This window comes from Gymnodraco acuticeps, unplaced genomic scaffold, assembly GCF_902827175.1.
Source record: "Gymnodraco acuticeps unplaced genomic scaffold, fGymAcu1.1, whole genome shotgun sequence".
In the NCBI taxonomy this organism is placed as follows: domain Eukaryota; kingdom Metazoa; phylum Chordata; class Actinopteri; order Perciformes; family Bathydraconidae; genus Gymnodraco; species Gymnodraco acuticeps.
The window spans coordinates 1,369,097-1,395,729 of record NW_022992308.1 but is presented as its reverse complement, the minus strand read 5'-3'; the positions used below and the strand labels follow the sequence as shown (position 1 = coordinate 1,395,729).

General features: G+C 39.3%; 2 protein-coding genes across 12 annotated transcripts in view; one reads left to right on the top strand and one right to left on the bottom strand.

Moving 5' to 3' along the window:
• LOC117541089 (sodium bicarbonate transporter-like protein 11) overlaps positions 1 to 4,372 on the top strand; it is a 29,271-nt gene extending 24,899 nt beyond the window's left edge. For all 3 annotated transcript variants that reach the window (XM_034208174.1, XM_034208175.1, XM_034208176.1), the window contains exons 17-20: positions 34 to 207; positions 834 to 1,029; positions 2,768 to 2,937; positions 3,927 to 4,372. In XM_034208174.1, coding sequence (XP_034064065.1) covers positions 34 to 207; positions 834 to 1,029; positions 2,768 to 2,937; positions 3,927 to 3,993 — 607 coding nt within the window. In that variant the 3' untranslated portion in view covers positions 3,994 to 4,372. The remainder of the gene's footprint in view (positions 1 to 33; positions 208 to 833; positions 1,030 to 2,767; positions 2,938 to 3,926) is intronic.
• Positions 4,373 to 5,364: 992 nt separating this feature from the next.
• LOC117541056 (ecto-NOX disulfide-thiol exchanger 2-like) overlaps positions 5,365 to 26,633 on the bottom strand; it is a 261,284-nt gene continuing 240,015 nt past the window's right edge. The window contains exons 11-16 of one of the 9 annotated variants that reach the window (XR_004568261.1): positions 24,600 to 24,740; positions 16,165 to 16,221; positions 15,348 to 15,453; positions 11,311 to 11,396; positions 7,204 to 7,385; positions 5,365 to 6,187 (exon numbers count right to left, since the gene is read on the bottom strand). Coding sequence is in view for 2 of the 9 variants with exons in the window: in XM_034208109.1 (XP_034064000.1) it covers positions 7,254 to 7,385; positions 11,311 to 11,396; positions 15,348 to 15,453; positions 16,165 to 16,221; positions 24,600 to 24,740 (522 nt within the window). In the remaining 7 variants the exon portion in view is untranslated. The other 8 variants (XR_004568260.1, XR_004568259.1, XR_004568263.1 and 5 more) reach the window with 8 other exon arrangements.

The window sequence follows — 26,633 nt, the reverse complement described above, 5'->3', positions numbered from 1 at the left end:
TTGACAAACCACTTGACACCCGTGTGTTACCAGGTTGCTAAAAGGCACGGCGTTCCACTGGGACTTGGTGCTGACGGGCTGCATCAACATCCTCATGTCCTGTTTGGGGTTGCCATGGATGCACGCTGCCTTCCCACATTCCTCCCTGCACGCCCGTCAGCTGGCCAAAACAGAACAGCACGTAGAGAACGGACACGTCTACACAACGTGAGTCAAGTTAAAATGAAGAAGAAATCAGAGTGGGGCTTTCAAAGATTGAAAACACCAGCTGATCTTAACCCGTTTATCCGAGTGTTTGGAGGCTTTGTAACAATGTTGTTGATTTGCATACTGACAATAATATCTTCATTGTCACTTAAGTGGAGATACTCTATTTTGAAAAAAACTATGATCTATTTATCTAATTCTGAGTTTTTTGGTCAAATATATCTAAATAAAAAACATTATTTTGGTACATATATTATTTTAAAAGTACATTTTATTTTAAATATATAAATATTGATCCTGATTTGAACATTATTTTAGTCATATACTGCAAGTATATTGGATTGTTTTTGATATTTCCATTTCCCTTGAAGATTTCTGAGGTAAATCATTTTCATTAAGCTGGGATGATAAAAGGGATAAGAAAGTAAAAATAGGACTTACTTACTATTAATCTTAATATACTAGTTTTTTCATGTTGTTAAGGGCCCCCTAAATGAAGAACACTCTTTGATTGACATTGATGTCTTCCACATAGATGTAAATGGTTGTACTTACGTCTTTCTCTAATCGGATAAGAAGTGTTTATCTGGATATTTAAAGTATTTCTCTGGCTTTGTGTCCAACAGTATAGTGAGTGTGAAGGAGACTCGTCTGACCTCGCTGGTGGCCAACATCCTGATCGGCCTGTCTGCCTTCATGCTGCCCATCCCTCTGCAGTGGATCCCCAAGCCTGTCCTCTACGGCCTCTTCCTCTACATCGCAGCCACATCGCTTGATGGGAACCAGATGGTGGACCGCATGGCCCTGCTGCTAAAGGAACAGGTGAGCAGCAAGGACACTGTGGTGTGATTGGTTGATCTCTTTTTCCCCCTGTTTATCCATTAAACTTCACATGGTGTCTGCTCCAAATGGCCCTCAATGGTAGATGTCTAATTAAGGGCGAAAGTTATACGCCAACCTTGCTGCTACCTTGACATATAAGAATCCTGCTCAGTGTCATGGTTATACCCCAAAGCACACAAATAATTATTTTTGTTATAATATTATTACATTATTACAAGACACCTCTGCATAACAGTTGGTGAACAAAATACAATCCTATCGTGTTATAAAAACAAGACACTTCTATTAACAGTTCTGTATTTCGTTATCAAGATTGGTTATATGAAGACACATGTTGAGTTTGTGAAATTATTAAAACGTTTTAGTATAAAACAAGATCAGAGGCCTGTACTACGAAGCCGGTTCAACATAACCTGGATATGTTTGAGTTACCCGGTTTACCTAATCCAAAACAAACGCGCTCTCGCTAAACTGTCCTACGACGCTGGTTATCAACTTGTTAACTCAAGCCAACTTTGCCCTATCTAGTTAGGTGCGCGTTCACATGAAAGGGGTGGTATTTGGAGCATTCGACCAATCACAAACATGGACAAGCGTACTGACAGCGCAGCGCGTCATACTTCCTGAATGAAAATTCAACTATAATTAGACAAATATGAAGACGTTAAACTTTAAACATCCATGACTTAAACACTTTATCCAGGATAAAAGCCACATAGCTGCACCTACAGGTGAATACAGCTGGTAAAAGAAAAAGTGTTTGAATGCGTACATTAACAGGTTTATGATATCACTGCCCCGTCTAAGACACGAGTGGATCTGACTTTAATTACATTTGACTCGAGTGTTTCGTCAACTTAATGTGTTGCTTAAAATAATACTTCTGCATACAGTATGTGACACTGTGCCAGCCAGATGCGGCTCGAGAAGCTGACTCAGATAAGGAAATAGGCCTATATGATACATTATGATGTGATATGATATGAATGATAATGGGACACATCGACGTCTGCACTCACAGTGCCGCGGACTGTACGTAATGTTACTTTGATCCGGTTACTTATGTTGTGGCAGATATGTAAGTAAGCTTTCTTAACGCTAATGTTATAATAGTCAGATTGCTCTGAAGATGGGAGGTGATATTCTATTAATTTTCACGTTCACACAGTCGTGATTTTTGCCGGCCGTCTTTCCTGCAACGGCAGTCTAAGCTGTATTTCCTTTCTCCTGTAATATGACTTGATCGCTTTAAACTCCGCACACTGAGCTCTGATTGGTCAGCAGGCGGTGCTTTCACTGACTTGATCTATTAGCCTGCAACCTAACCTGCTCCGGACCAGGCAAGCCGCTCAGCATAAGTTACCATGGAGATCTAGCCCGCTATGAAGTGAACCAGCGTCGTAGGACCGGAAACCCAGAGTTTTCCCTGACGTTAGCTCGCTAAGCGACAATCCGGCTTCGTCGTACAGGCCTCTGGTGATATCTTGTTAAAACATTTCTCATAGAAACATGATTTGATAATAAATAAAATACCTTATTATAACATTTTCCAACCAGATGTTTCATTCATCCTGCAACAACTGTGTCTTTACATGAACATATTACCCAACTTTAATGGACTTGAAAGTAAACTACTTTTACTTTAGGAAACTAAATGTAATGCAACATGTCATCTAAAAGCATTGTAACCACATGTTACTCACTTTTCTTTGTCCAGACCTCCTATCCTCCCACACACTACATTCGCCGCGTGCCTCAGAAGAAGGTCCACTACTTTACGGCGCTGCAGATGCTCCAGCTGATCATCCTGTGTGCGTTCGGGATGTATCCTCTGCCCTACATGAAGATGGTCTTCCCCCTCCTGATGATCCTGCTGGTCCCTGTCAGGTAAGAAGAGCCAGGCCAACAGGGGGCAGAGCGGCACCGTGGAAACCAACACACTGCTGCAATGTCTGCATAGAGTTTACAGTATATTGGCCAAGATTCGTTCTTGATATGAAGTTCAGTTTAGTTCTGGAAACAGGTCGATTAAGTACTGTGGCTCTGGGGGGGACTTTATGAAATATGAGGAAATAACCGAGTGATATCATTTTAGCTTGGTCTTTAAAACCAAACCACAAAGTTATAAAAACTCAGGATGAGGAGTAAGGCTGAACAACATGTAATTATTTGACATATAAAGATGTTGGATTGAATCCTCGAATGTCTGTTATATTATTATAATATAGATTTTATGACATCATCATCCTAAGAAACAAGTCTTTGAACAAAATCCTCAATTTGGATAATGCCATGTCATCAGAGTATATGCAGTAGTCTTTTTTATAATGTCAACTTACTTTAAACTTTAGTTCAGCATTGTATGCTCCTCTGTGTGTAGGAGAGCAAACCGTTTTAAACTCTTTCCATGGTTTGAATTTGAGAAATGATTATATTTATATTTTATTACTTTATTGAATTTTGCACTTTGAAATACAATAACGTTGTTGGAAATGATTTGATCAAGCTAGTCGGAAACAGTCCTTTCCAACAAGCTATCACTGAAATCTAATTCAACATAAAAGATATGACTTCTTATAGAATATAACTAAAGCCTAATCTTTATCTGCAACTGTGCAGAGAGACCATAATGAATAGAGATGAAAGAGAAAGAAGCTGCGCAGCATTTGAATATGGCTTTAACATTTGAGTTTCAACGTTTGAAAGATAACATACAGCTTTGAACTTTTTTGTATTGCCCTATATGAAGTTTGAAACACTTTTGTAAAGCGTTTTGTGTCTGTGTATGAAGGATTAATACATTAAGAAACCTTTTCCAAACTAACATGTACGTAACTGCACAACATCATCTGGTATCTCTTTGTGTTTTATTTCAGGACCACCCTTCTACCCCGAGTCATCGAAGCCAAGTATCTGGATATCATGGACGCCCAGTACATATAGATCAGCAGAGCGCACCTTATGGAAAGATTCACTTCTTCCTGTTGGGAGGGAAACAGACTCAGAACTCAATGACTGTGTTATTACTAACTAAACAAAATGCATTCGGAATGCAAGATGTGGATGTGAGCATTCTCTCGTGACTGGACGACATTTACATCCCTCAGAAGCTTTCTCATTGTTCATCACACATCTACCATCAATGTAGCTGCCATTTTAATATCCAACATTCCTGCATCTTTATTGTATTTACCAGTCTTGAAAGAGTGTCTTCTGTTTTGCTTATTCTTTATACACACACACACACACACACACACACACACACACACACACACACACACACACACACACACACACACACACACACACACACACACACACACACACACACACACACACACACACACACACACACACACACACACACACACACACACACACACACACACACACACACACACCTGGGGCCTATACTACGAAGCTGGTTCAACCTAACCTGGATATGTTTGAGTTAGCCGGTTGGCCTAATCCAAAACATACGCGCTCTCGCTAAACTGTACTACGACGCTGGTTATCAAGTGGATCACTCAAACCAGCCGTTTCCTATCTAGTTAGGTGCGCGTTCACATGAAAGGGGTGGTATCTGGAGCATTCGACCAATCACAAACATGGAGAAGCATACTGACAGCGCAGCGTCATACTTCCTGAATGAAAAGTGAACTTTAATACTAGTCAAAAATGAAGAAGTTAAACTTTAAACATCCATGACTTAAACACTTTATCCAGGATGAAAGCCACATAGTCTGCACCTGCAAGGTGAATACAGCTGGCAAAAGAAAAAGTGTTTGAATGCGTACATTAACAGGTTTATGATATCACGGCCCCGTCTAAAACACGATTTGACTTTAATTACATTTGTCTCGAGTGTTTCGTCAACTTAACGTGTTGCTTAAAATAATACTTCTGCATACAGTATGTGACACTGTGAGTGTTGCACGGCCAGATAGGGCTCAGCTGACTCAGATAAGAAAATATGATACATTATGATTTGATATGCCGCGGACTGTACTTAATGTTACTCTGATCCGGTTACTTATGTTGTGGCAGATATGTAAGTAAGCTTTCTTAACGCTAATGTTATAATAGTCAGATTGCTCTGAAGATGGGAGGTGATATTCTATTAATGTTCACGTTCACACAGTCGGTGATTTTTGCCGGCCGTCTTTCCTGCGACGGCAGCTTTTCTGTATTTCCTTTCTCCTGTAATATGACTTGATCGCTTTAAACTCCGCACACTGAGCTCTGATTGGTCAGCAGGCAGTGCTTTCACTGAGTTGAGCTCTTAGCCTGCAACCTAACCTGGTCCCGACCAGGTTAGCCACTAAGCATAAGTTACCATGGAGATCTAGCCTGCTAAAAATAGAACCAGCTTCGTAGGACCGGAAAGCCGGAGTTTTCCCTGAATTTAGCCAGCTAAGCGAAAATCCTGCTTCGTAGTATACCCCCCTGCTCTTAGCTGGTAACTTGACTGAAATGGTTGTAATGTTTAAAAAACATGTTAATAATTTCAAATAATGTTGGCATCATGTGTTTGATAGAGCTGCTTGGTGTGTGTGTAAAGTGCAATGTGGATGAGGGGGTTACAGTATTTTACCACTGTGGAATATACATGATCATTTAAAGAAACAGTTGATAACATGTAGGGTGAAGTGTCACCACACCTTGACAAAGTGTGTCAACAACACAGATGTTGAACATATATATTCTAGTTGTTTATCTGTGAATAACTGCTATTTTCATTCTGAGGAGACACATGACATGATAAAGTATGTTTGTATAAAAAATATGTTCTGTGCACTGTAATGTTTGGATTAAATCAAACTGTTGTTACACAAATAAAGCCCCTTTAAGGAACTAAATGCAAATGTTTCATTGTACTGATTGTCCTCAATATAAAATGCAATGTGCCATCAGTCGATACAGCAGGTAACAGGAGAGCATTTTCTTAAATACCGTCGCACACAGCACAACGCCAGCCGTTATTGACCCGAGGGTGTGAAGCTCTTCTGTTTAGTGTCTCCAATAGATGGCAGTAGATGCTCGTCTTCAGCAGGGTTTGGGATCAGACTTGGCTGACATACAGAACAGAAACAATGAGGCAGATTTATATCATCCAGCACAATAAGCTGGGATAATTCTGTGGGCAGAAAGCATGAACAGTTTCAACAAAATGTACAACGGTAAGATATTTTCTTCTAATATTTGTTTCATCTGTAACTTTCTGTAAAGCCACATATTAAAGCCACAAACCACCTGATGCTTTCATTTTAAATGTATTTTACTGCTATAGTATTCCTCCATAAGTGCATCAACAATGTTTGCCATGGATGTGTAGCGGGTGCCTTGCACATATTGCAGGAACAGAAACACCAAACTGTTAGTTTGAGCTTTTGAGACAAACAAAAGGAAGCTCTGTTTCACATTTTGCTACAAAGACGCTACAAAGACAATTATCTTCTGTGTCTAAATGTGGCTGAGGCATGAATCCGGCAGAAGAAAGGTTTGTTATTGACATTCAGAAAATGTGAAATAAAATTGTAAAAGGAAAATCGACTGTCTGTTTGAATGCATCTTGGCTGAAAGGCACCGTTTGAATGTCGTCTAATAGCCAATGTCAAACCTGTTCTTTGTTTACAATAACAAGAAAATCACTGCTATGATAAAACGTGTACCTTAGCATTTATTTCATATTTATTTATTGTACAAAATCCAAAGGAAGCCACGAAGGAAGCTATGAGAGTTTTGAGGTTGAGAGGTGACCTTCCTGTAAAGCCCTTTAGTCCGGGTCTGCGAGTTCACTGAGCCAACCGGGACCGGAGTAGAAAAATACAACCGATGCCGTGAGTCCGCTGAGATTGGCTCTCTGATGGGACTTTAGCTGAATCCCATGGGTAAAAAAAAAAAAAAAGGATAGAGTGAGAGTGTGCAACTGTCACCATAGAGATATATCCATCTCCTGATCACCATAGAGATGCAGCCAATTATTTGCCATCACAAAAACCTGCATATTTATCTCTCTGCAACCTACACAAAACACCCCCTCATGATCTGAGATATGCGGTGGATAATTTGGGCTCTTGTCTTAGCAGGTAGAGCCCCACATCTGCATTAGTGTTGTGCGTCCTCCACATTTCTAGAGTTTCCTCCGTGTACCTGTGTGGCCTGTCATCTCTCCCTCTTCTCAGAAGCGTCTCCGGCAGAGTTTATGTGCTCTTGATGCCCTGGAAGCCGCAGAAGCTCCATCGTTTCTCCAGACTCGCTCCGACTCCGCTCAGCTCCTGCCTGAAGGTGCAGGGCAGCCGAGAGAGAAGAGCCTCCACCTCACTGGTGTTAATCTGCGGACACATGTCAGACAGGCAGAGACTTGAATGCCACACACAATTAATTTCTCACGCCTCTGCTCTTCATGTTCACAATGCTCACACTTAGTTCTCACACCTTCTCTTAAACCATATGAAAAGGGCAAGCATCAAGACCATGATATGAGCTACATGACAGGAGCTCCGCTGGTTCACACCACCCGTGTGGACTGAGGGGCACCAACAAGGCGAAGGTGACAGGAGAGACAGAAATCTACTTTATAAGCTGCTGCGGATCACCCACACAGCCATGTATTAAAAAGCTATGTTGTTTGAGCCGTGTGCCAATGTCAGGATGCATTAAGGTCCATCATGGAGATAGGACTCCTGTATCATTACAGACATGGAGCTGTGTGAGTGTGGAGCCGGTAGATAAGCACGGAAGCGGGGTTGTTGTTGGGGAGTCCAGCCAGCACTATTGACAAAACTCTGTGGGTTGCTTGTTGTGCAGACTCAGTGTCAAAAAGGAGATATACAGGCAAACAGCCGCACACAGACTTTAAAGAGGACATATAATGCTCATTTTCCGGTTCATATATGAATGTTGTGCCTCTAATGTGACATGTTTCCATGCTTCAATGTTGTAAAAAAGGTATTTATTTTTATAAGCATAATAGGGCCCCTTTGACAACATTACGCAACACAATCATGAATAAAGCATGTCTCACACCTACACAACATGTATATTTTTGTATTAGGTTTAGAGTAATGGGTTGAGCATTTTGGAAATACCAAGCTTCCTTCTTTTTTTTAATATGCAAAGATGTTTTTGTTTGCCAAATATGTGTGTGTTTTGTAGTTCCATTAAGAGGATTACTAGTTGTTCAAAGAATGATTCAGCAAGAAACACAGGGATATTCTGAACAAAATATAATAATTGGGGCCACTTAATTGTTTGCAGAGAGTCTGATGAGAAGATTGATACTACTTATGCCTGTAAGATACAAATTAAACATTAAGACTTGCTTTGCTTTGACAACAACCTGACTATCAGAAACTTCACAGCTCTTTAATTATAACATTACATCCCTTTTGATTAAGCAGTACAACAAGTGAGTGAAAAATAGAGTTAAACTGATTTGTATTGCATCACTTTTCGAAACAAGCATGTTATCCTAAATGTTGAACTATAATTTAACATTTAATAATAATATTGGGAGGGATGAAACCCTCTTTGGTCACACATGCAGAGCACACAGAGTGAAATGTGTTCTCTGCATTTAACCCATCCTAGTACCAGGAGTCTAGTACTAGGAGCAGCTATTGTACAGCGCCCCGGGAGCAATGGGAGTGAGGGGGGAAGGGGGTTGTCCGGTGCCTTCCTCAAGGGCACCACGGCAGGGCAGGAGGTGAATTGGGACCTCTCCAAGTAGCAGTCCACAATCCATTTTTAGGTCTGGTCGGGGACTTGAACCTGCGACCCTACGGCTCACAGTCCAATCCCCTACTGACTGAGCCACTACCGGTGTATATGGTGTGCATTAAGAATTACTTTCAATGTTTCTAGAATATATATATTAAAGATCTATAACTCAAGTAACGATCACCCACATTTTAATATTCATTTAAAGGTAGGGTAGGAATGGAGAAACCAGATCGAGTGCGCTAGAATTTGAAAGTACACAACTGGAAAAAGTCTGCCCCTTCCTTCAGATTTCCTTACAGAGCCCCTCCTCCAACACACATACACATGCACATGACCAATGGCTTCCACAGATGAATTTTGTTTATGTATCTATTGTCAAAGCGTTTAATATATTCATTGCTATCGGGATGTTAAGAGCATTCCATGGAATATAACAAAAAGTGTTTCTGAAGTGAATTACCTACCCCACCTTTAAGTGCTGAAATGAAGTCAAAACATGGTTGATAACTAAGTGACTAAAAAGTCAACTGTAGCATGCTGAAATTAGCTTTTGATTCTCCTTGCTGGTTGAATGTTCACATGTGTTGCGTCTTTAACCACACACAGTGATGTCACAGTGTACCAACACAATCTGTGGTACACTGTGACATCACTGTCTATAACATAATATTTTTTACCAGCAATCAAGTAATCCATTTATCAGAAATACGCAATATAATATTGATGGGCATTTCTTAACAGTTTTTCTGACAATCCGAGTCTACATTTAAAAAATGTTATACAATAGAAAACATATAATATAATGACTTCTAGTCCGACAACACCCTAAAACAGACTGATGGTGAGTAAAACCAGTTTAATCCCATTTGTTATCAATTTGTTTGTAAATAATTTAGGAGGGCAGGACACCCTAAAACATATCTAACAGAATGACATTGACTGTCATTAATATGACTTTGTTTTATGAGTTCATTGTTAGAAACCGTTGACCATTATTAGTTAATGATAGGACATTTAGTAATTAAGAACGGTCTTATAGGGATGACGAGAACAAGGCTGAGTTATTTTCCAGGAATCAGCTCAAACACGCCGCCTTGTTCCCAGAAATCAGGCTGACTAACAGCCTAAACTGGCAGAGGCAGGCAGCAGCAGGCGGACGCAGAACATGAATATATTCATAAATAAGTCGTGCAACTGGGGATGTGTGATACAATTATAAAGTGATAACGGCAACAGGACAGAAGCAATGAGGCTCGAACAGAGCAAAGAAAATATCGCTTCACTGTATATTGAGGCTGCTGCTATTAACCCTCTGAGACCCACAGGATCGATGGGAGCCCCGGGCAGACCTCACTGTTTTAAAGAAAGCTCACTTTTAAATTGGAGTGAATACAATATTTTCATATTAAAGTGAGAATCTATTGCTACCAATAATATCATGCTAGCTGGCAATAATGCTGCAAAGTAAGGCTACATTCAGCAAGGGAAGAACTGGTGCGGTACATTCACAGTGGTCCCTTGACCTCAAAATATCAGAATGAAAATGGGTTTTTATGCTTGCATGCACTTTGGGACAAAAGCATGCAGTGTTTTGCATGCAGTAGAAATGTATTATTTTCGCCTATTTAAAAAATGTTGTATCTTAACATTTCTGCATGATCTTTGGACTCGAAAGTGGAAATAAGAGGGAAGACTCTTGTGGATGCAATGAGCCTTATCAAATTCATGTGTGATTATGCTAATCCCCATAGTAGCCATTTCCTTATAGTGAGATCATTGTATGGATCTTGTCCACTGAATAAAATGACCTGTTGGAATATTTAGGTTATTCATAGCCTCATCAAAACTTTAAAATGAAAAACCTAACAACACGAGCATTCAGTAGATTTTATAAGAATATTGACAATAAGGGCTTTTTGAGCAGAACACAAGCGCTCAACATCCAGAAGTTAAAATCACAGCATGGCTTTTTCTATGGTGTTCTCAAGGTCTTTGTTTCTTAAATGTGGTATTTTGGAAAGATTTTTGACCATTTATTTTAATTCTTGAATTTATTTGTGTCATGCAAAAAAAGCCATGGACTTTTAAGCCATTCCCATCATTTTCCTGTGGATTTCAGATAGGTACACCCGTGGAACATTATTGAAGCATTATTCCACACTGCAAAGCTTATCTGGTTAAAATGATAAAAAGTAATTGATTATGTGAAGATGAACTATTTCTAAAACCTATAGACACCTTCGATATTCAGCCTATTTGTTTAAACACTGTACAGCCCTGGTAAGTACAGGTCTACGAGTGTGAAGCAGTGAAGCTTTAAATTGATGTTCCTGTTCACCAAGCTCTGCCGAGATAAATGAAGGCTGAAAAAAACCTCAGAGTAATTGATGTCTTTTCCTTGACTCTGGGCTTGTTTGCATGCCAGGAGACTAAAATGGCACAGCAGGGCCCTAGCATACAGCAGGCCATATGTCAGCCCTGCAGGGGAATTTAATCTGTGTCACTATGTCTAGGGTGTGACCGTGTGTGTGTTACCTTGGTGTCCAAGCGCTGCAGGTAGGAACAGATGTACTCCATACTGGCTCCAAACGGGTGGACGTTCAGGAAGGTTGAAATGATCCCTGAGGTTAAACAAATAGGGAAGGCACACATGTTAATTAAACTGTCAAAATGCAAACACATACCTTGTCACAAAGCTCCAGCCTTTCAGTTTCTGTCGCCTGTTAAACATGGCTTCAAACCACTGCAGAATAATCAAGAAATCAGTTTGTATTATTCTTCCTCATTTTGGCTGACTGAATTACAAGCGGGGATGATCGAGTCACTTTTGTCAGACTCACAACACTGTTGAGAGCCTCTTGTATATCACGGCTCCAGATTAGAGTGTTCAATGGCAGCTTTGATGCCGTTATCTTTCATCAAAGCTGTCTGATTCTGAAGCTCTCCACAAACTGAACAAATCATCTGCTCTCGACTCTCTGATGATGACCAGGGGAGAGAAATCCTGCACCTTGACTTGTCGTTTGAGCATCACGAGATTAACAGAAGACACCAAAACGACAGCTGAGATTAGGGTGGGGGTTCTGGATATGATCTTACCTTAATGTATGTCTTCGTGTTTACCGGCAAAACATGCAAGATCTGACTATATAGACTATAGAGCAACATTACATTACATGTTACTTGTTAGACGCTTTTATCCAAAGTGACTTACATACTCAATACTGTGGGCAATCCCCACAGGAGCAATTTGGGGTGAAGTGTCTTGCCCAGGGACACAACGACATGCTGACTGCAGTGGGGTTTGAACCTGTGACCCCCTGATCTGAACACCTACGGACAACCTACCACGCCACACGCCCCCATGCCAACATATGGGATAGGTCATGATTGCTTGGAACAAAATCTAATGAATGTTAAAAGATGGTGATGACAGGTTAGCAATGTTGCATATTGATGACCTACTTTAGTAAAAAGCATATACTGTAGTTTGTTTGAACTGTGACAGCACAAATCCCATCACATGTAGTTAACGACAACTACTGCAAAAATTGTCTAGAACATTGTATAAAGTCATATAAATGTAATGTAGCTTTTAGCTGAAGCATTTAGTTTCCCATGTCCTGCTTTTGAATTGTTTTCCCACTTCGTGAAGTCCTCAATTATTTTTCTAAGATTTTAAAGGTGTATTTTTCATCTGATGATACATTTTTTCAGGCATTTTACATGAATTACAATTCAAGGGAAATGTCCTACTACCTTGTAGAGTAAAAGGGATTTAAAGGTACATCTAGACTATATGTTATTGAATAGTCTTTTAATACTTTGAATATTACATTTTGGTTTTTGGTCGTACCAACAATTCTTAGGTTGGGGTTAAACTGGAATCATTTTGACTCTTGACTTCAGTATTTCTAAAAACATCCCTGTAACTGTGTACAAACAAGGGCCACATCTAGCAATAGGAAGAACAAGAGAAATACATTAACAGGATATAACAGACGATTGTAATGGTGTTTTCAGAAGCACAATAAGAGTTTCATTCTTTTTGAACATCTTGTCCTGAAAAAGCCTTTCCAGCTGAACAATACAAACAAAAAACGCTTTCATCTTGTGTATTTTTGCCTCTCAGTTTTCCAGAAGAAAACAGTTCAAAGATAACACAACTGTGTTCATCTACATTCCCTGTGTGCAGGAAAAGAAAAGGCAAAGATATTCAACCCTTTGTTCGCTGATGAAACGTTTTCCTCCTGGAGCCGAGTGTCCCTTTTTCCCCCTGCGATGCTCACTTCAACTCAGCATCAAACAAGACGTCAAGAGGAGTGATTCTGACATGAGAAGGTGTCGGGAACTTTAACTGTAGCCCGCCTCCGCCTCAGTAAACATCAAGAGTGGGCATGAACAGAGGACAAGCACCATTGACTACCTAACTACCTGCGATGAGACAGAACATGCAAGTGTTTCTGGAGGAAGACGCTAAAACTGGACCCAGATGGACCAATGCAGAAGGGTATATCATTTGGTAAAGCACAATTTGCATTTCCTTTTTTCTCCCAAACAAAAAGGAGCAAGTTTTATCTTTCATGCTTTGAGCCAACGGATGTCTCTGACAATTAACATGTGAAAATGCAGCGTGCCGGAAAAACAAGCACCAAAATAGGACAAGGCTTTGTTTACTTCTATAAATAATGTAGTTCATTACACACAAGGGAGATAGATGTTTGCCATATTTCCCATCATCATGAAGTCACATTGTGTTATGTAATCTAATGATTAAAATGGGCTCTTTCTCTCTTCATATCTTCCTTCTCTCATGCTCTAATTTGTCGAAGTGACTGAAGCAGATCGGAGAAACAAACTGCTGCAGAGGTGGCATTGGTAGTGCCCGTTGTGGTTATTTTACACAAAAGGGGGGACAATAAGTACAATGCAATACATTCAAATCAAATCCAATTCATCAGCTGTGTAGTAAGTACTCCCTTTGTGAAACTAATGATGTATCAGGAAGATACGTCCCCAGCTGACCCAGAAAGCGACGCAGGTTCTGGTCCAGGCTCTCGTCATCTCACGCCTAGACTACTGCAACTCCCTCCTGGCTGGTCTACCTGCATGTGCCATCCGACCTCTGCAGCTCATCCAGAATGCAGCGGCTCGTCTGGTCTTCAACCTTCCTAAATTCTCCCACACCACGCCGCTCCTCCGCTCCCTTCACTGGCTTCCGGTAACTGCTAGAATCCACTTCAAGACACTGGTACTTGCTTACCATGCTGCGAATGGATCTGGCCCTTCCTACATCCAGGACATGGTTAAACCGTACACCCCAGCACGTGCACTCCGCTCTGCATCAACCAAACGGCTCGCTGCACCCTCGCTGCGAAGGGGACCCAAGTTCCCATCGGCGAAAACACGTGGGTTTGCTATCCTGGCTCCAAGATGGTGGAATGAGCTCCCCATTGACATCAGGACAGCAGATAGCTTACACACCTTCCGGCGCAGACTGAAAACTCATCTCTTTCGACTCCACTTCGAGCGATAGAACTATTAACAAAGCACTTATATATTAATAAAGGGCTGGCTTATCTAAAGCCAGTTGAGTAGCACTTGAAATGTTTTTGCTCTATGAAACCTGATGTACTTATATGATTCTGTTTTCTTCAAGTTTGTATTTTGTTGGTCGAACGCACTTATTGTAAGTCGCTTTGGATAAAAGCGTCAGCTAAATGCAATGTAATGTAATGTAACATATCTGTTGAGAGCATTGTGGTATTTATTTCTTTATATTGAAAGGTGTCATTTCGTGAACTTCCCGTTAGTGTTTTAGTGGAACAAAGGCCTGATGAAGATTGTGTGAAGCTCAAATCTCAACCCTAAAAATAACAACATGTAAAACAGTTAAGAATATCAGAGCACCATCACTGTACAGGACATTAAAGCATAATGAGTATGATAAGACATAACATCAGTTTGCTAACATGCTAATGATTAGCAGAATAGTTTATCTTGTTAGAATTGTAACATTTTCTAATTAATGAACAGCTGGGACTTATGGGAGTTATGTAGGTATTTAGTTAAAAAACAAGAGTTAGAATAAGTAAAATGTATGACCTGACAAAAACTCACCAAAGTGAATTTCCATTATCACTCTGGGCTCCATGAATATCTATTTCACACTCCTTGGTAATCCATGTGATATTTATTGAGATGTTTGACTGAGTGACTGACACTGCAGTCCCTAGAGACGAACTGCTAACACGGCTAAAAGCGCTGCTTGCACTTGGAGCCAAACACAACATAACAACAAATATGTTGTTTGGCAAAGGCACACTAAGGCACCTGCAAAGAGTGAATACAAGATACAAACTGTTGGGATGTTAATAACCTTACTCCTATAGGCCACCTGAGAGTAATTTAGGTCACTACGCATTGTTCTGCACCTTTCTTGTAATTTTGTACTTCATTGTTAGGCTTTATTGTGAAAATGTGGTCAAAGAGACACATTTCCACCAGAGTAAAAAGCATATTGCTGATTTGTTAATGTAGGAATGAGATGGAGATACAGTAAGGCAGCATACCGATGAGAAGTGCGTCCCTCTCAGAGTTTACAGGACTCAGTGGATTCTTCTCTGGAAGAGCTTCCTTGTCCTGACTGCACGACACCACTGATGATGCCGTTACATCCTGAGGAGAGACAGAGATCACAAAACACTCTTCATCTTAAAACCTTCCTTAAACACTGATACCAGGGCTCTGGGTAGTAACAGTCTTACTTATTTTAGAGTGTTTAACAAGCATGGGGAACGTTTTGCACTACAAGCAAATGCAAAAATAGAAACTAAACACTAACTAATCCACATAAAAAGAAAAACATCACAATGAGAACAATATGAAGAAGTGAAAGAATGATGCCAGCGGATGAAGTTAAACCAAAGGGCAAAACAAAACAGAAGGAGAGGAAGTGTTAACGATGCTGCTAATGATCAAGCTGGTGTTCACTGTGAGTCTGAGATACACAGACGTAAAGATGGAAATACATTTGCATGTTTGTGTGTGGCTGTAAAAGACATTTATTTGCATCTTAATTGAGTGAAATGTCTGATAGCAGAGTGAAATCAGGATGCATTGGCCTTGTCTTCAGGTTTTGATCTGATTTGAAAGTGCAATTATGTATTTATGTGTGCATATTTACTCTATATGTTCACTGTAGGCTGGATTTTCTAACCCCGTTTTGTTCGGGTCATTCAGTCAGTGACAAGTGACCTATGAAGATGTTCCTGTAATGGTGCCGCGTCAGTGGATGGAGGGGAGGAGAGGAGGAGAAATATGTAAAAATAAAAGGGAATGACAAATATTTTGAGTAAAGTAGTGAAAGCTCAAGGATTTTGCACTTACACTGACTTGATTAGCACTCTGTTCGCTCCATCTGTGATCTTGGTTCAACGTCTCCGGCTAGTCAATTAGAAAAATAAGAGGAAACGTCAACGAGAAACAAGTCACCCACTAATGCAATCAGACACACCAAAAAGTCACTATCCATCCGTCTCTGACACTCTAACACACACACACAGTCTTGTTTCAGAAGGACTGAAGCAGCGTCAAACAGTCAAAATTAGTGTATGTACACCTGCAAGAATAGAACCCTAAAATAATTGGACCCTTTGAGGTTTAGTGCTGCTTTGAAACTAGCTGATTTGTAGAATCAAAGTTGCATCTGCAGCACAGAAACAATGTACCTTATAAATACATATGAAAAGAGACACGTTGTTTAAGATGACATGATGACATACTGTTTAAAAGGATTAAAGTCTCTTTCATGGCGGAAGGTGTTGAAAACATGAAAGCAGTGCTGACAGGTGTGTGATGAGAGATGACATATTGAGAGTGGATTTAGGAGACTATGGGACAGATATGGTAACTGCATTATTAGGCAGATACCCAGTTATTAGGAAATAATGCAGCTCTGACAGCTACGATCCAGCGTGAATGCACACAATGAATGAATATGTAATCTACCTTCCAATGCAAACACAGCTGAACTGTCGCAGTGTGTGAGAGCAGCGGAGGCCTTACACAATGTCTTAGTGTCTTAGTGTATATATGTTTATGAATTATCCACCTACTGTATGCCAAGAGGGAAATGTTTTAATTATATTATCCTCCACCAGATAGAATAATATAAGCAAGAGTTTTCAGTGAATAAATCTACAAATCTAAATAAAAACTGGCCTCCTTTATTAAATCCTTGCCAATCCTTTTGTATTGTTCTATATTGCATTCTTATACTTATGCTGCTTCAACCAATTTCATTTTCCTACAGTGACTGATGTGAATGATATGCAGAAATGTTCCTACATTAGATGATGAGAAAGGTCAAGACATAGATGTAATGTTTATAACAACAACGAGAATCAGAGAAGTTGAGTTTATGTAGTAAGAGTTACTTTTTTAATAGCGAGAACATTTTGGTAAGTATTTATTTGATGTGATTCATTTTGGCTGCATAACCAACTTTTTTGGTCACTTGAGTGTAGAAAAAAACGTTGTGAAGACATCATTGACATATTGTCCCCTATTAGCAAAGTTTGGTTATTTACACAATGCAGCAGTTCTGGAGAAACATAATCATTCATTCTGTCTACCTGATGAATGGCATGCATTCAATCTTCACTTAGCTATGTATTTTGTCTGTACTAACTCCTGAGGTAAATAGGGTGATTTTTCAAGCTCAATGCTCCACTATGTTTTCCAGCTGATCTCTAATGTGCCCGTCTAGTGTTTGGTGCCGAGCGGGTAGTGTAGAGTGGGTTTTAAGAGCTTTTTCTCCCAAAAAAATAGCTGTCTGTCGCAGCCAAAAACCGCACAAGAGTGAACCAAAACAGTAAAGTAAAGTGCTGGGTTGAGCAACTAAACAATGAGCTGAAACTCACTATGAAGCTCCGTAAATCTGAGAGGATGATCAGATCCAAGTCATAATTCTCTGTAAAGTGATAACTAAAAGCTTCCACATTGTTTTCACATTCTAAATAAATACATTATCATTTTAAGATATGTAAGTATACCTCTTTGGTTCTCTCTGACTGACATCCTAAACAATATCAGTACTGTTTTGAAATGACAGCAGACATCTTACATTTTTTTGTATTGTCCCTAATCGGCCCTGCTATTTCATTATTTAGGCTTTAATTATGAGTACTAACTTCAAGCTTGCTACTCGTTAGTGGCTTGAGACTCCACATTTACACTTCAAAGTCATCATCCTTGTTAGGCAAATCCTGACCTTTCCTAAAACTGAGACGGATCAAGAGAATGCAAATACTTTAACCTTCTTAGTGCCACATTTAAAGGGAAAGTAGGAGTGTGTGTTGTGGCTACAGTCACTGGGCTTATCCTTGTGTTTTGGTAGTGTTGGAGGCTGACGCAGTGTTGCATGGTGGGAGTGAGTGGTGTGCATGTGTAGTCCAGGTTCTCTTTTACATGCTGGGAAACGAGATGTAGGGGAGTGTGATGAAGCAGAGACTTGACAATCTCCAGCAGAAGAACAACATCTTGCTCTTGTCTCTGCTGACCAGCGCTGCACATGTTTTTATTCGACAGTCTCTCACTGACAACGGGTTCTTGGAAAGTTGAAATTCTACTGCTTTTCCCAACCAACCAGTGGCGGTTCTACGGGGTGGCACGGGGTGGCAGCTGCCACCTCAGAAAAATGCCTTGCCACGCCAGCTGCCACCCCAGTTGGCAGCCTTGTTTTGAAAGAAAAGTTGTGGCTCATCGGACATTTATGAGAGAAAATCTCTAATGTCCGAGTGCAAGTGAATGCAGCACAAGACGCGAGCCTTGTAACCCCTCCCCCCCCGGCGCGAGCTTGGAAATATGATTGGCGGCGATTTCATTTGAACGGGAGGACAGCGCAAAACGAGAAGCATTTCGGATCCAAGTAGACAGAAGGAATGAGGTATTTGCGGTCAGGGTATGGCTGGGGTAGGCTACAGCCATACCAAGAAATGGCTTAGCCCCACCATGAACAATGATGTTAAAGTAAGCTAAATAAAGTCTGCCAACTCGCGGAGTAAATTGCACAGACAGCAGTTAGTAAGATTGATTTCAGTAGCCACTTGTCTGGAAATACCGAAGACTAGAAACGGTTTTGAAAACTTTTGTCACGGAGTGATCGTCTTCTTAATAGAACATCTTTGATAATGTCTTCTGGCCAATCAGAATCAAGATAACGGCGTGGTGTTGTTGCAGGAAGTCCCGACGGAGAATACTTTTGCTGTAGTACATCTCTATATACATCGATACAACATTACGTGTTGATAGAAATCAACACGTAATGAAATAAGACCCCACGGTTTGATGATTGATAGGTGTGTGGGCTGTCTTCCATTTTGACACACAGAACAATGGGGGCTATCCACAATGTAAAGTAATTCACACAGCCTCTTCCCTCTGTGAGGAGCAGCAGGTTCAGCTTTCAGAACAAAGTAACACAAAATTAAATACCATTCATTTTTTTTAAATATGTTGTGTAGTAATAGATTTATTTATTTCTCTTCTCAAGAGAGTACCAGAATGTGTATTTTATGTTAGTATTTCAAAAAATGTCCTGGGGGAGAATCCCCCCAGACCCCCCTGCAGGGGTTGGGTTTTCAGCATGTCAACTCTTTCACCTGTGGGGAAATTGCAGGATTGGCTCCAGGTCGCCCTTTTTATTTACTACAAGACAAATGTGCCTTTTTATTTCATACAGTTCAATTTGGATTGAGACAGGGAAATAATCTAAACCTCACGCGTGGCGTTTCACTGTCAAGGGGAGCGTGTATGTAATTACATTGCAAATACTGACTTGAGCCCCACCACTGTATGGGTTAGCCCTACCATAGATTACCCAACAAAAATACTCTGGCGCCGCGACTGTTTGCTGTCTACAATGACAGAGAAGAGCCTGTCAAGTTTGGCTGTACTCAGCATTGAATCAAAACGCACCATAGCTTTAAATCATAATAAGTTTGTGAGGCGTTTTGCTGAACAAGATGGTAATCGCCACATTCAGCTGTTATAGGCATGCCAACTTGATGCTCTGCTCACGGATGAGTCGATGAGAATAATAAACTGTTAAGATGATGACCTTACGTGTGTATAATATCTTTCTTCTTTGAGGGGGTCTGCCCCCAAAAGACTGTTTCAAGTCCTGAGAAAGTCAAATAAGACGATGTGTAAAACTACACTGCCCAGCCAAAAAAAAGTAACCACTTTGATTTAACTAGGCCAGTAGGTAAGGACCTTCCACTGGATAATAACTGCAGCGATGTAATGTATATGTTTTAGCTGAATACACGTTTTTTTAACCCTAATTGATGCAGTTAGTCACTTCTTTAATGTTTGTTCTTTCTGATGTAAAGTCAAGGTTGTAAGTTTTTGCAATGAAGTTGTGGGGCGCTGAACTGTTCTTTTGATTATTTTGATTTATGATGGTAATTACTGGTCTTTCAAATTTGAAGGAGGGTGATCAAGCATCTTGAGGAACATTCATCATTAACTCCTCCAAAAAATATAGTTTATTTAATAATAACACTGAATATGTGAATCATAAAAGGGATTGACAGCTGATGGGAATGATAATTATGATTGTTAATATTATCATATTCATACAGACACACATCGATGAGACAGTTAATTAACGTACTTATTGCAGCAGTCTGCATAGATTTGGTACCCCTGCTGGTCTAAGAGTGAAACCAACTCATTCAGTTAAAATTCATTAAATGATGTGTGCCACCTTATATTTATATGTAAGGCTTTACTGATGTGCCACAATAATGTCACCTAATGATATTGAGTTAAAATATCAATATTGTGGCTTTCCAAGTTAACATTGATTGATATGACTGCAATTAAATCAGCATATACTTCTGCCAGGGGATGCCACCCCTGAAATTCTCCTGCCACCCTCTTGCCACCCCATGCATATTTGTCTAGATCCGTCCCTGCAACCAACTAAGACACTTTCACATCTCCCATACACACACCTCTATCTCTTGAATACCTAAGACTGGAAATAAATAAATAGATAAAATCATAGTGGATGAAGATGCATTATTTAAAAATTCAAAAAGTTATATTCAATTATTGATAGCTCAATCAAAGATAGTGCCCTTACCTTGATCCCAGCTACATGCAACTTGTACAACCTGGCATCCTTGCTTATGTTCTGTCTGGTGAACTGAAAGATAACTTTTGAACTTTTGGCACCGGGCGTGTTGTGTCAGGTCAGGGTAGAGGGGAAGAAATACACCATATAAAGAATAATGAAGCCTGCAGAACTGTTTGAAACAATGTTAAATCAGCTTGAGTCCAAATAGAGGACTGTGGTATTTTCACCAGAACATGTCTGCTACTATACAGCAATACCTATATGCAGAGATAAAAGGGGACAACTAGGGAATCTAAAAGAAAAACATGTATTATCCCTGGAGAAAACCACCTTTTCTTGTAAACTGCAGTCCATTACACAGAAGTGGTCTAATCTACATGGTAACTGACATACACAGCCTTGTAAATAACTCTTCATGTTATCGGTTCATCCAGTTATTATTGTTACAACCTGGCTCTAAAGCCATGATAAAAGTGGGAGATGCCGTGTGAGGGCAATTTAATAATGCATTGATTTGAATGAATAGCATAAGGTTCTCACAAAATGAATAACAGGAACAGAACTAACACAAACAAATAAACAAGCCAGAGGACAGTCACACTATATAATTATGGTCCTAATTATTGTGAAAAAGAGGACTTTTAAACAGTTGACTCTACTCTGAATTGCATTCAATTTGAACCAATGTTTTCCCTTTGTCTAATATGTGTTTTTATAGCTAACCTATAACAACTTTGACCAAGAGAATACATGTATTGGAACCACTTAGTAGTTAAGGTATTAGTTCAGTTTTAGGGTTTTTGGTAAATGTTAGGGGGATTTCAGTTAATATACATAAACTCTAGATAAGTTATTAAGATATATTTAAAATTCATTTATTTTTAGTGTCTTAATCTTCAGATAGTTTTGTGGGGGTGTCCCATTTCACACATCTCCTTTTTGTCTTTCAATTATACTTGTTTTTTAACTGTTTGTGAATTAAATAAATTCAATTGAAAATACAACACTAACAATAATAAATAAGTAAACATCAATTTATTCTTCATATTAATTAGGAGACATAAAATAAAGCGCTACGGAAACATTACTTGGATCCTGAAAAAGAGCAATACAGCAGAGGGTGGTAGGCAGCCTTTAAACTATGATAAGACTCACCTTCCAGTGTCAGCCACAACAAGCTAAAGTAATAAAGCTTCAAAAACCCATCTCTTTAATCCTTCCTAGTCAAAAATACTGCTCCTCCAGAGGAGCCGCATCAGTTCTGAACACAACTAGGAGATACATCCAGAAGTGGCAGATGCAGTGGCAGTTTGTAAATAGTTGTGAATATCTGATGAGCAACTTTCCATCAGCTCACAGCATACTAACTTGAGCAGCTCTGTGAATCAAAAAGATGACCTTAGAGCCGACAGCGAGCCACCAGAGTCATCCAGCACCACTTGACAGTGCCATTTTAGTATTATAATTATCCAATTACATAGCTGATTGAACTTGAAACTCAATCTCATGTCTGCCCTCTTCCTTCTTACTGTGCCGAGACAAAACAGGCCAGCAAGAGATGAAGACACAAGAGGAGCACACTTCCCCCCCGAATAGGACTTTGTTGTATGTCCTGCAATATAAATGACTTCTTTGGAGTGATTTAAAAAATGTGCCTGGCTCTTACAGAGTAGAAAAGCAGTGAATTTCAGTAATTCCTTTACTGTAGGGTTAAGAGTTTGGTCTCTACACAGCTTTTGTCTGCCCTAAAATTCAAGGACAGTCCTTACACAGCCAGAAACGGCTTCAACAAGCATTTCAATTTGTCTCATTAGCAGCCGTATTAGCATTGTTCATCAAGTAAGTCCCTCAGTCAAGGGCACCTTGATTATATCCCCTATATAAGCATCTACAAAGTGGTAGAAACAGTTAGTCAGTTACCTTCTGGTTTGCCTTTCCTCCATCCTTTGCTATTTTATGATGCAACATCAACATTACAGGAACGGCAATGATCCTTCACAGGGTAATTTCCCAAGATGTGCAAAGATTTTCCGCTTCAGAATTACATACTGTAAAATAAATCTCCCTTAGGTGTAAAAGTTCATTCAAGGATTTCATGCGCCCTAAACCACCTTCTTCCACACAGGTAACACTTTTAGGCTGTATCAGGATTTGAGTCTGAAGCTGGGAAAGACATTTCAAAACCAGCAAAAGTTTTAATTTAGAAATATTAAGAATTCTTAGATTCAATACTTTTAGCATTTCATTTTCAAATTGCTATCATGTTGAACATTGGACATATTTAGTAATAGTGAATGCATTAACACTGTCTCTATATAGCAGTTTCTATTGTTAGTGTCGTGTTATGTCCTTCTCAAACAAGATTTAAATTGCATTTACACACATGTGATTAATAGGGAATGATGCAGCATGTAATCTAGTGTTACTGTTTGTGATTTAATGTCAATAGGTGTATCTAATTCAACCCTTTAAGTGTGTTTACAGGTCTCCAAGTAACCAGGTTACCATAAAGTCATTAGGTTAGGAATAATATTTGTCACCTGACGTTAGTTTAATAGGTGGCTTTCTTACATAACTGTGGAAGACATTTTTTTTTGACTGGTGCAGGCTAGTTTATTTTCTTTCATTTTGAGCCAGATATATGATTTTCTTTCAAATGGAAAACAAATCAATGCTCTGTAAGGGATCTCTCCTTTCATCCAGCTGCCGTTCAACCCATCTGGAGTATTTTGCTATCTATATGCACTCTTGTAAAAGGCGAATACAACATTTGGTTAAATGTATACATAGCAGAGATACAGCGATGTCTCGGAAACATTAAGTTAAACTAATGAAGTTTCGCTGATCCCTTTTCAAGTTATGCTAACCATTAGGTTATTCGTTTACATGACATTTAAGAAATCAGCTAACCGGATAAAGCCTACTATAACCGCATTATTTCATTTCTTGTAAATGCTCGATACCAGCATCTCCGTTTACTGTTTCTTTTCTTTTCTACAGACTGGAAGAGCTGTATTGAGTTCCTGCTAATGCAAACCATTTTCTTCTCCTGCTCTCAAGTTCACATTAAAAGCATTCAACTGGCGAAACATCGTGTTGCTTTTATCGTGAAGCAGCAGATAGTGCAGAGTCTACAAATCAAGATGAAGGGCATGGCAGGACAGGAAAAATCGACTGATTACTTTCATAAAACAAAAAGTTAACCCTGACTGAAATCTTAAGGACTATCTCCATATGCAAGCTTTGACATGATTTTGATGTTGTCATATGTTCAAAGGTCTTGATCACTTGTTATCAGATCCTTTAGGGAAAATGTCCATCTTGTATCTTATGTTCCGATTGATTCATCATCAGACACCACTTAAATGCACCGAAATATTCACTTAAATGAAGCCAATGGTGTGTTGAATAACTTCCTTAATATGCAATATTTGTCATGCACCGAGACCAATTATGTCGTTGTTCTTTCTAAATAGACCAGAAATTAAGCTTGTTAAACAAAGATTGATTATTACCATTTAGACAAAAACATGAACACTTTGACTTAGCATGTGTGTGTGTGTGTGTGTGTATGTGTGTGTGTGTGTGTGTGTGTGTGTGTGTGTGTGTGTGTGTGTGTGTGTGTGTGTGTGTGTGTGTGTGTGTGTGTGTGTGTGTGTGTGTGTTTTCCTCTGACCTGTGATGTGTGTGTAGGCTGCAGGTTGTGCAGTCCTGACTTGAGGTCATGGATTTGGTTCTTGAGTTGTTGTTTTTCTTCGATACTCTTCTGTAGCTCTACCTCTCGCTCCATCAGCTCGTCTCTCATCCTCAGCAGTTGCTAAACACAAAGCAGAAGATGGGTCAGTTGTTACTGTTTCTCCAGGCTGATCTTTGACAGAGGGATAATCATTTCCTGTGATGCAGGGTCCCAACCTTAACTTAAAAAGAAACAAAACAAAAACTCATTCATCAACTTATTTTTTTCAATGTTGTGCTGAATAATGCATCAGTTACCTTGGTGTGTCAGTTGAGGTGAGCGAGCACTGGTCTGGACACAGACCTGTACATAATGAGCTCACCTGCATATCAGGGACCTCATTTATAACAAGCACTCAACTATGTGTTTTTATTATGTTGTCAAGACAATGGCAATGATCAAATTACACTGTAATATTTTGACATGGTGCATAGTCATTACCTGCATTTAGTCTGAATCATTTTTAGTTTTTGGTAAACACACACTGCAGTGTAGAAACATAGACAGGTGGGAGGGGAACAAATGGAAATTATATCTGGCAATAAAATGGTTGTCCAGTGAAAAAACTGATGACATGAGGAAGGTGAAAGCAAAGAAAGTTTATATACTGTATGCCCAACTCATACACTGACACATTTTCAAAAACCTCAGTGTAGGAAAAAGTTTAAAGTAATTTTGAACAGTCTCAGTAGAAATGATTACTGATGTACTGTGTAGTTTTATTTGGCTAATTTAAACAGACTATATTACTGTTCATACTAGTCTGATATGTTAACAGGATGATAAGCTAAAAAGCAGAAACATGAAATATGTAATTGACCAAATCTGATCACCTTTAAAGTCTGGCATTCAATCTGTTTTGGAAGGAAGCAGGTAAAATAACATAGTACACTCAGCATGTGCAAGTAACAGCACATGATTGAATCTCAGGAAGGTGTAAATGTAATCTGTAAAGCAGATATTTGAGACTGAAAAATAGAAGCTGGCATCGGATGTTGTCTAACCCGCCAAACTATTTATCCAATTTTCTATAGTGATGCAGACAGAATGCAAGTAACAACAAACAATAAACAATTTCCTGATGTAAATACAAGGCCTACAAATTGATGTAACAAATCAGAAAACCTATTTAGATTTAAACAGATTGTAGTTCAGAGTCAGATGTAAATGATATATCAGACCGGAGGCTATTTTCTCAATAAAAATGTACTTAGTGAGAATGAGTAACACTGGAAAAACTGTAGTCAATCATAGTGCTATATAATTGCATATACATGTATGTATTGTTATATGTAGCAAAGGGCTCAAGCAGACTTAAGATTTCAACGGTAAGGGTTATGAATTCAATTCTATCCTGCTGGATATATTTCACTGGCCTTTGAAAGAACATATATTATACAGAAGAGAAGTGCTCAGATTATCTACTGATGTTTTCATATGCGTGCTGGAGACACATTTCATAAAGGTGATTAAAATACACTTTGTCAAATGAGACAGAAGTGGGGAAATGCTCCTCAGCCTTGAAAACAATATTTACAATATAGTTTTATTAAAGAAAGAGTAAATGCAAGCTGGGGCTATTTGACAACACAGCAGGTGATCAGAAAAAGTGGATAGCCGCCTGAAGAAATATTATTATTTCAAGTGGATTACTTTATGTTCCTGAGGCTAATATTCTATTTAACATAGCCTACAGCTGAGGTTCTCAAAGCTGGTCCTTAGGACACAGAACAATGTGTTTTCTTTAATCAAGCCATTTTAAGGATGTGCTTTCTGTACAAATGTCTAATTATATTGTTCAACAAAACAACAATACATTATATCCTATCCCCACAATAAACACATGCCTGCAGCTACCACATATTGGATTAGTATCTGTGGCACAAGTGTTACTGTAAGAAAATAATGCAAATGTTGTATTTTATGGTATCCTTTTCTCCAAATGTAACTACAGTTAAGACATTACTAAACATA